Consider the following 11365-nt stretch of genomic DNA (forward strand, 5'->3'; position numbering starts at 1 on the left):
CTCGTGATGCTGCTTGGCCTGCTGTGTTCATCCAGCCCTGCACCTTGTTGTCACCGTATGTATGATGATCTATTCTCAAATGTTAAGTGTATCAAGTTGGTTATTCATAATATGTGGAGTAGGGTGGGTTTTTGTTATTTTTCAGAAATACATAGTACAAATAAATGGTTGGCAAAGAAGTGAAGAAAAAAAATCACAACAAGAGAAACAGGTTGTCAGGTCAATGTTGATCCTCCATACAAACTGCAATGTATCCACTTGCTCTATTTCCAAATCCCTACCTCTCCTTTCCTCAAATCATTATTTAATTTATTTCTAACTATTGACTTGGTCTTTCCTTCAGTCACTAAGTGGGTGCGTGTGGGGGTTAGGGGGTTGGTGCATAATCACTATATCAGAGACACTGGTCAAAAGCATGGGTGAAAACTACAATTAGGAGCTCAGTAAACGTAGATCTGTACGAAAAGGTACAGACCCGATGGCTTCTTCTGTACTGTATGATTCTACGATCCTGAGGAGCCCAACAGGAGTCATGACCATTTCTCATTAACATTCCCAGTTTCGTCTTTTTTAAATATTTTCATTTTACAGCCATTCCCAATTTTCAATATTTGAAGCTGCAGGCTAGTTGGATGAAATGTTATATAGATCCAGTGCAGGTACATACTGATTTTTCAGCTTCTGATGGTTGTAAATATGGAATTTCAGAACAACTTTAAGAGATCACATTATAATTTCCTTCCTTTTAATCCCCATTAAGGATTGTGTAGATACGCAAATAACCTAATTTTAATAACTTTTTATGAAAAAAAACTGAAGCTTTGAAAGAAATAAGATTAATTCTTTATTAGAATTACACCTGATATTGATGATAAGTCAACTTATCTTTGATCTTGTACAATGTAACACCTATATTGTTTTCAAGTGCCAGTTATGATGAATGAATAAATGAAATTTTTTCATTGAATTATACGGTATTTTTATCAGGGTCTTGGATTCGAATTGTACAATTCCCCACATTTCAGTTTAACCCATAAAACAGTAGAGTGCATTGGCTAATAAATATTAAAATTGCTAAGTGGTTGCAATATTCTACTGCAAAATGCATTTGAATGCAATAGGTCTGACAATATGCATTTACATAGGGTCTGAATTGGCTGCATGCCAGCTGTATCTGTTGATGGGGCTGTCATAGATTCTGGAGTAGTATAAGGCCCATCATGCTATTGCTGGAGCAAGCTCTTACCTTGGTCTTAATATCCCTGCTCTTGAGTCAGAAGATGCAATGTTTGAACCCTACTCCAGACAGTGCTTGTGACTGGAGACCAGACATGGTTGAGAGTTGCCCTCTCCTAATTGTATGGTTTATGAATGTGAAGGTGCCAGTGTTCGACAGGGGTGAACAAAGTCAGAAGTCACACGACACCAGGTTCTAGTCCAACAGGTTTATTTGAAAACACAAGTTTTTGAAGCACTTCAAAAGGTGAGGTCATCGGCATATAATTGTCTGTCGTGTTCCTGGTTGTTCAGTTGTCGGTACACTTCTTTGCAGTAGTCTGTTCTATTTTGAATGACGATTGCTCCTCTGTCTGCTGCTTTGATAACGATGTTGCAGTTGGTCCTGAGAGTGTGGATGGCATTGCGTTGTGCTTGGGTGACGTTCTGCGCTATCTTGTGAGTGCGGCTGATGAATCTGGCATTGATGTATCTCCTGACGGCTTGAGGACACACATCGAGCACCTGCCTTCCGGAGGGGTCCAATTTGACTCTTTCCTCGGTTGCTGCACTGCAAATTTCTCTTTTGACTGTTTTGTTTCATTGATTGTCTCATTGGGCACGCTGCTGACATCTTGGGGTTTGTGGAAGAACTCCTGGAATCTCATTCACCCAATGGATTCCTCTGTGTCTGCCGCAAAACCAGTGGGGCCCATTTTGGTGGTGGGACAAAAATTGAGGCCTCAGCTGAGAACTTGGATTTTGTCTGGTTGAAGGGTATGATCAGACAAGTTGACACTGGACTTCCCTGTGGTGGTACCAGTTTCAACCAAGGTACCACTTCACGTGACGAAGGAGCAGTGCTCCGAGAGCTTGTGATTTCAAATAAACCTGTTGGACTGTAACCTGGTGTTGGAGGATTTCTGACTTTATATGGTTTGCGAGAGATCACACAGTTCTCCTGCCGTATTGAACTAGTTAGTTTCTTGGCTGATATGAAGATAGTTAAGATACTGGAGAGAGTATTCATTGGGTGACCTGCCTTACTTTGAATCAGCATCTAAATCATTTCATTACTGAACACTGAAAGGTATAAAAATTACAAAATCCAAATATCCAGTATTTTAAAATCATGAGCCAGCCTGCAATTCCTACATGAACCACTGGGTGACAGTGAAGGACTAAGTGCACACTACAACTTGGAGGAAGGGGAGCGTCTTAAACATGAGGTATTTATGCAATGGGTAGATTGCAATCCTAATGTTCCTGGAAAGGGCCAAAGCATTTGTCACATTTAACTGTCTTCTCCACCCAGCAGGCCAGAGAACCTCAATATCTGAACGTAGCCAATGTTTCCATCTGCCCTTTCTCCAGCAGAATTCTCTGAGCCCCTCTTACAAGAAGACAGGACAATGTTCACAAACCTGCCCCAGTAATTCTCACCGCCTCAGTCATTAATACTGACTTCTACCCTGTTTCCCACATTCCAGGAGGTAACTGCCATTTAGCGGCATCACAGTAACCCTTGGTCATTGCAAATAATTACTCGGTATATCCCCTGTCCCCTGCTCTCACCACCTAACCTATCAGGATACCTACAGACAGTATTTTGATGTTCTTGGACCTTCTTCATTCAGAAACCTCTTTCTTGCCCGTGCCCTGCATTTGGTATTTTTCTTGGAGCTCATTGTAGATCATGTGACTTATTAAAATGTGAAGGAGCACCATGAATTAGTCATCTACACATGTGTGTTGGGTAAAATGTATGAATTATTTACTAGTCAGGAGAATTCATTAATTATTTGCAGACCAAGATGATACAATTCATTATTTATACCTCCCAGTAATCCATAGTTACTACTATAAAGTTGGAATGAAGTACAATTATAGAATTAAGGAGAAAGAACTTATTCAGTCATCAGTAGAGATGTACAGTGCTACATATTGAAATTCATATTTTTCTTGCAAAATGTACATCTCGGAGCCCTCTTAATATTTAGTAGTCAGCAGTGGAATTAAATATCTACGATGACTGCAATATCCACAAGAAAAGGCAAGAGAAAAATATGAAAGTAATGTTATTAATAATGGTATGGTAATAAAATAACACGGCTGTGTTTACAATCTGGCTTTGGTTTTATGGTGAAAAAAACCATATGGGAAAAATAAGTCAGCAAATCAGAAATAGGTATTAAAAACTTGCGGTGAAAAGATATAAATATCTGTGCACCAGATAAGGTAACGTGACAAAGGTAGTGTCATGAAATGCATTACTTGCTTTGAAGAACATTTAAGCACCAATTTTATTTATTCATTTGTGGGATGAGAGCGCTGGCCAGCGTTTATTGTTCGTCCCTAGTTGCCCTTGAGAAGATGGTGGTGTGCTGCCCTCTTGAACTTGTATGATTTTATTGACGGCGTTGCTTAAGAAGAAAGTATTTGTAAACATCATTCCATCCGTCAAGCTGCGCTATTCAATTAGGTCACAGCTGGCCTGAATCTCAACTCCATTTATTTGCTTTACTTCCGTGTCCCTTGATACTGTAACCTGATAAAATTCTATAGAGTGCTACCTTGAAAGCTCCAACCCACACACGGATATTTGGAGAGGGAATTGGATTTCTACCACCTCTTTTGTGGAACAAGTGCTTCCTAATTTGCCTTCTGTATAATCCAGCTGTAATTTTAGGGGGAAAATAAAACAAAAGAACTGCGGATGCTGTAAATCAGGAACAAAAACAAAGTTGCTGGAAAAGCTCAGCAGGTCTGGCAGCATCTGTGAAGGAAAAAACAGAGTTAACATTTCGGGTCCGGTGACACTTCCTCAGAACTGTAATTTTAGGATGTTGTGCCCTTGCTCTCGACTCCCCACCAGAGGGTAGAGTTTCCACCCTGATCAACTCTTCTTAACATTTTGATAAGACGGCACCCTCGATCATCCGTACCCAAGGCTAGTTTACACAGTGTTTTGATTTTTTTGAGTCGTGCTTGTGATAGCAGCTACAGAGGCATTCAAGCCAGTCACCAACCTGTGAGGCTCTCGGCTTCATTTTCCACACGTCGCCTCTGCATCTCCACGACCCGTCTTTGAATGCCACGGTAGCTGATGTCGCTGAAGTCTTGCATGTTTTTCTTCACACGCTCTGTAATGGGATCAGTGACTACAGGCGTGAAGCTTCCCTTGGTTTTCTCAAAGTCTTCATGGTATTTCACCTTTAAAATTGGGAAATACGTAGCGAAAGAAGTAATTTCTACCTTCTTAAAATATGTCAGCCAGTAGAACAAGTAACAAAAGCAGCATCTCCTAAAAGAGACACTGGCAAGAGACGCTGCAAGTTAAAGGGTCAGTCTCTAATGCGTTCTCATGTTCCGAAGTGTTAGACTTCACAAAATGCTGACCTAGTGGTAGAATACGACCACTTAAGATGAGGTGGCAATTAAAAGGAAATTAAAATGACAATTGCGATACCAAATGTTATTGCAATTGGGTTCAATGCAACGGATAAAGACTGTTGCAAGTTCAGACACCGCTCCAGATGGTTCCTGATCTGAACCGTAACAACTGTGGAGTGTGGGAAATCATGAGCAATACTCATACTGGGCGATCAGCAGTAACTTCCTAACGGTCAACTTCGGCAACGTGGCAATTAGTGTTGAAGTCAGCTGTGCACTCTTGTTTTTAAATTGAAGAAATGAGGCCACATGGAAAAAGGGAGAATTTCAAAACACATCCATGACAAAAAGTAAGGGAAACAAAGTTGTAAATGAATACATGTATATTCTTTGCTATAGTTCCGTTATCAACTCAATGTTTTTCACACTTCCTATTATTCTACTGTTCTATCTATCTGATTCCTTAATTTATGTAATTCCAAAGATTTAGTTTTAGGATGTAACATGTTAACTGTAGATGACTGGAAACACTAGTTTGAGGAACTGGTAAATAGCTGAGTTAATTATAGTTCAAAGGGTTAAGAGCCTCTGTAATAAGAGTGTTTCTTGGAGGAACCAAGGAGTCTGGACAGAGGGCAGTTATGTCCATTAAAGATATAGTCATGTGCCTCACAAAATCAAAGCAGTTGTTTTGAAAGGAAAATATATGTAATTCACTTTTCTGTTTTGAATATCCCACATATGGCACATTGCCATGAATATTAACTCTGGGGAGACAATGTTTCATGGTGTAATTTGTCAGTGGAAGAGTTTGTTCACAGAAGCAGAAAGTTAGCAGGAGTGGAGAGCATCAACTCACTTGAACTGTGTGAACAAAAGAGATAAATGTTAGCAAGGCCTGTGGCATAAACAGAGAAAAAACATCAATTATTTCTAATGTGTTAGTAGATGGTGTTCAATTTGAAGACAAAGTTTGAGGGGAAAAGAGGCTGGAAAATTTTCCTAGATTAATGCAAGAGGAAATTATCTTGAGGAACCCTCAAAGTGAAAATAATCTTGGAGCATGTGGTGAAACTTAAGCATGAGCTGAGAAGTCCATAGTTGTGAATTTGAAGAAAAGTTGGCAGATCATTTAGTTAAATGCCAATAAAAGGATCCCATGAAATTTTGTACCTCAGAGAAAAACTAGAACAGAGAAGAAACTGGAATGAATTCCAGCAAGTTATGGCATGCTTGGTGAATTCCAGAAGGATACATGGATCTATCCTTGAGCCTGAACAAAAGTATCTTGTTAGTAATACTTGGAGGAACACAGCAGGCCAGGCAGCAGAGGTCAATTTCCTACTCCTCTGATGCTGCCTGGCCTGTTGTGTTCCTCCTGCTCCACACTGTATTGACTCTGACTCCAGCATCTACAGTTCTTGCTATCTCCTTGTCAGTAGTACTTGTTTTGTTTAATATTATGTAGTAATGTTTGTCTTTGTTTTAAAAACGTAATTTCTTTCCATTAATCACTAGGTATTTCACTTCCTCTTCAAACTTGAATGGTCACTATAGAGATTGTAACACTGCTGTTTTGTGTGGAATGGTCCAGTGCATCTGATAAGCAAATAAATTCTAATGAGAGAGTTATTGGATTATTAGCAAACTATTCATTTTGATCCATACTTGCACAACTTTTTGCAGGCTCTTAACTGCTATGGTAATATAAAGTATTTCACATTCATTTTGGTTTAACTTGGAGTGTGATAGTACTGTCAATGATACACATTATACATACAGAGAATGTGCTTATTTTGATTGGAAATTATGTCAAACGTGTAATCTGTTCTAAGAAATATTGTGGTTAACATCTTAAATTCTTAACAAAGAACAGTAGCAGATATAAGGCAACCTCATGTTGCTTTACTACTTTATTGATGTGAACAAGGTTTATATCTGGAATGTTGTTCACTGACAGGACCAAAACAACAACAGTAAAGACCACAAAGATGCTTGGTCTGTGCTATAATAGTTAACCCTAGCAGAAGTAGAGCAGGACACTAACCATTATGATCACAAGCCAGTGAATCCTACTGGAAAGTGTAGGAGCAATGTATAAAGAAATGATATGTTTAGCCTTGAGATGTTGGACTGTAACCACATTCCTTTGTCAAATAGCTGGTCACCCAATATTAGGCTTGTATTTTGTAGAATGGCAACTTCAGCAAGATATTGAAGCAATGGACCTCATGAATGACCACTTTCAGAAGGCAAAATAGGGGAGAAAGTTGAAGAATAGTTTTCAGACAAATTTAGTTTCTACTTTATCTTTGATTTATGGAACACACTAAATATGCTTATGTCATTTTTATTGAGAGTATGCCTCATCCAAGGGCTGCATTTAATACAAACGCTTAATTGGAAGGATAACATAAGAATGTTTAGAACATCTTAAGAACTAAAAAGAAACATATGATGGGGGCAGACACTGACAATAACATACCGTTGATATGTTGCGCTGAGAATCCCGGACACGTCTCATCTCTGGTGTGTCCAATACATAAGCTGCCCGACCTTGTACTTGCTTCCGGAAGCTGTCAGAGTATAGTATCTGTAAGAGGAAGGGGAAACTGCTGAATGGACTATCCTGGAGAAGGATTTCTCATTTCTCCACATTTACTGTACCGAGATGCACAGCTGTGGTGATGATAGGGTTAGCTGTTTTGTTAGGAATAAGACTGAAGCAAGTTAGTGCATTTAATTTTCAACCTTTGGCTTGGAGGTATAAGAGGGAAAAAATGACAACTTATTTCTGATTTGCATTATAATGCTATGGGTCTCCTCAGCATGAATGATATCCAAAAATAATTCACATTAGCAGTAGAGATGTATTTTTAGAGAAGTTTCTCTATTACTCAATGTTTTTGTATTTTTATTGGTCCTTTTATATAAAATAATAAATGGAAAAAATAGCCAATCAAACTAGGATCATTATTTCATTTGTTCCCTTATCCGACATGGAAAAGATTTTGCTGCTTTAACTAAAAGCATGTTCCCTGGTCTCTGCTGCAAACACTCTTAGCCATAAATTGTTTGGTTATCCCACTGTGGTTTACAGAAAGTACCTTGTCCAAGTTTGGTACTGCCATTGTTTATAAGGTTAACATTGCACAGTACAAGAACCCTCCACCCAGGAACTGGTAAGCATTAGAGCAAACAATTTTGCTAAGTTATTTGTTACAGCTTCCAAATGATTTTTAGGACATGAAATCCATAAGATGACATTGAAACAGAGAATGTACTGTTTATCAGGAATTAGAAAACTTTAAAAAAAAAGAAAAAGACACATTCCAAAAGGAATAAGTGCAAGGAAATGAAGTTAGATTAAGCAGGACCAATTATTGGACTAGAACGGGATATCCTTCTGGAGATACAGGTCTTAGGGGCATTCAAGTCACAATATGTGTAAGGACAAGAGGTGTATTAGCAGAGACTTTCCAGCTAGAAGAAAAACAAAACACCTCAAGAGTGGGGTCATGAAGCAATCACAAAATTTCACAGGTATTACTTTGTCTTCCTTTTTTTTGTAGTATCTAATTTCCCATCATTTTTTTTCTATTTTAAAAAGCTGAGTAAATTTTCAACCAAGTAATAGCACCACAATCGAATATGTCTTCCTGTGTTTTCCCTCTCACACTAACAAACTAGGTGAATTTGTGGGGCACCAATTAAACCCCAATTTGCTCTTACGTATGATCTTTGATTTTTTTTTGTCAACGGGCCTTTGGAGTACCAACAGTTATGGATGAAAATGCCATGGTAAATATGGTATTAAGAATGAGAGAGGAGGAAAAAAGCATTAGAACAAAAAATGGGGAATAAGTTAGAACGCAAAGGAAAATGGTGAATATGGTATTTTTCTTAAATACCGAGCTAATGTTTTCTTGATTGCGTTTAACGCGCTGCATCTCTGGGGTGTACACCACTGCAGTCCCTTTACCCAGGTTCTCTTTGTATAAGACCTGCAGAAGTAAAGCACCCAAAATGAAAAGATTTGAAGATTGTCTTCAATGCTCAACAGAAATAAAACTCAACAAGGTTAAAAATGAATGTTGAGAAGTTAAAAACATAAGACGTTTAAAAAAAATTAGTTTCCATTAAAAGTAAAAATGAAACGGCTTTAGTGAAAATGTAGTGGATGAGAAAATAGGCCAGAGCTATGCCAAAATTTGGTTTCAGAGAATGGATTTACCCATTTCCTGATTACAGCAGGCAGTCAGAAAAATATTCTTATGAGCATCAAAATGCGAGTACTTTCAGCACATTACCTGTGTTTTAATTAGTCTGAATCAGAAATATCTTAGATCATGTTTAATCTGGAGGTAAAAACAACACTTATGTTGCCCACAAGTAAAGATAGTAGATAGAACAACCATTCACAGATATTTATAATGATTGAGAATTTATGCTTTCCTAAATGTAAGTAGATTAAAAACAGAGTTAATTTGTATTTTGATGTTAGCAAATTTGATTGCTGATTTCCTGACATTCCTTGCATCTGGATACATTCTCATGCATTCCCAAGAACATTTGAAATTCAAACTAATGTGTGAACTGGCATCATTTCAGATTTCACAGAAGTAAGATCATTGCAGCTACAGAACATGTTTGTGCTGATGAAGCAGCACCAAAGGCCTAATGCTGTGCAATAAAATATTGATGAAACAAATTGGAACTGAAGATATGGCTTGGGCGTGTCCAACATTGAGCAACTGAATCCAACAGAGAATTGAATTCAGTAAAATTCTGAATCCAGAGAAATGCTGATTTCAAAACAGCCTGAATCCAGCAAACAGCTACTTCTAAAGGACACCAAGTCCAGTGAAGCACTGATTCTGAAGGGGTAACAATGTTTTATGCAACCTTTGATCTTTGTATAACATTGCAGATTGCTTTTCTTAAAGTAATTTGAAACAAAAATTCTGAAAACTGCCTTCTTTTTCTCTTTATAGAATCCCTTAAAGTTGGCACAGCCCTGGTTTAAGCTCCACAAAAAATACTCATTTCAAAAAAAATTAGAAAAATGTAAATATAAACACACAGGATATGAAGCAAATGAAAACAATTGAAATGGTATGACTTGTGTTTAGTGCTGTGGGAAGGTGAAATCACAGGTTAGCACAGGGAATCAAAACAAACAGCTACCGAGCTGATGTTCTTCTGTGTCTCTTTTACACGCTTCACCTCAGGCAGGTCAGAGATTGCAGTTCCTTTCCCAATACATTCCTTGTACTTGATCTACCGAGTGTGTAGATCAGAAAAGAAAAGGACAACTGTCAGCACATGACAAACAGTAACACAGACTGACACAAACTGCAACAAGTCACAGCTCAAATAGTAACAATCTCAAAGTAATCACAAACTATCAAAGAAAAATTCAGTTCTGAAGTTCAATGTGATGTCCATTTGAAATGAAGCAAATTGACAATAAAAAGTTGGTTAGTTGTAAAATTAGTTAGTTAAAATCAAACTTGTGAACATGTTTTGCAATAAGGTCACTTTAAAGGAAGACAACTAATCATGGCAAAATTCCGTTTTCATCCCTGAAAGAAATCTCACAATCGTGTCCAACAATGCCCTCCAGCATAATTGGCATAATTTCACCGACCCCTTGACTCCTACATAACCGTACATAATGAAGCTGGAAAGCAATAAATTTGCTGCTGACCTGGTGATGATTTTAGTGATAGGGTCCAAGAGTGACTTTGGAGAGGCCATGAAATCTATGCTTACTCAATGTACTGAGTGCCATAGATACACACAGAGACCATCTTCAGGCTCAGAGGTCTTGTGTGGCACAGTGGTATTGTTCCTGCTCCTAGACCAGGAGGTCTGGGTTCAAGCCCCATCTGCTCCAGAGGTGTGCAATAACATCTCTGAACAGGTTCATTAGAAAATATATCCTCCAGGCTCAGGAGCAGGAATTCTGGTGTCCTCTCCTTTGGCTCCAGTCCTTACTTACCCTATAAAAGGACAAAAATTATGGACAACCAGTTCAACTGAATGTAGCCATTTTGTTTTCAGTTGGTTTTGCCAAAGATACAGAAGGAGATTGTCAAAACTGATGTGGAGAATTCTCCTTGGCCATTTCTCAAACATATCGCAATAAATGCCAAAATAATTTGCAGGAAATTGAAGCAGATTCTTACAAATCAAGTTGATGGTTAATTGCTACCAATCAAAATAGTTTTGAAGGAATGTGAAACCAAACTTCAAATTAAAACAATTAAAAGCAGAACTTTAATTCTAAGGAGCTCTGTATCTGAAGTTCAGATTTAAATTACAAACATGCTCTGACTGATTTTGTATTTAAAGGCCTTTGAGGTTAATTGACATGTATTCCAGATGTAATGTGCATTAAAGCTGCACTGCTGTTGACTTAATTATAATTATGGCATGTTATAAAGACATTCAGGACTGCCAACATACCCCTATCAATCCCAACATTCTTAGTTACCTCTCAGTGAAATTGTCTTCAGAGAGACACACAACCTTCAGTTAGTTCCACAAACATCTCAAAGTTAAAACAAATGTCAAATACCCTGAGGAAAACAGAGTTGATATTAATTTCAAAAGTTTTTGTTTCAGCAATCGGGGGAAATCTGTTAAAATGACAGCGAGGAAGAAATTGCAGAAAAGGAGGAAATTGTACAAGTGGTGTTTTTTAGTGTTTTGAATGGTTGGGTAGTCAAGTGGGGGGTGGGGGGGGGGGGGG

At 38.2% G+C, this 11365-nt stretch overlaps 1 protein-coding gene across 1 annotated transcript in view; it reads right to left on the bottom strand.

Moving 5' to 3' along the window:
* neb (nebulin) overlaps positions 1 to 11365 on the bottom strand; it is a 255644-nt gene that overhangs the window by 6325 nt on the left and 237954 nt on the right. The window contains exons 134-136 of the mRNA XM_048598817.1: positions 8520 to 8612; positions 7094 to 7201; positions 4245 to 4428 (exon numbers count right to left, since the gene is read on the bottom strand). Of these exons, the coding sequence (XP_048454774.1) occupies positions 4245 to 4428; positions 7094 to 7201; positions 8520 to 8612 (385 nt within the window). The remainder of the gene's footprint in view (positions 1 to 4244; positions 4429 to 7093; positions 7202 to 8519; positions 8613 to 11365) is intronic.

The sequence above is a fragment of the Rhincodon typus genome, chromosome 7 (assembly GCF_021869965.1).
Source record: "Rhincodon typus isolate 14 chromosome 7, sRhiTyp1.1, whole genome shotgun sequence".
NCBI lineage: Eukaryota > Metazoa > Chordata > Chondrichthyes > Orectolobiformes > Rhincodontidae > Rhincodon > Rhincodon typus.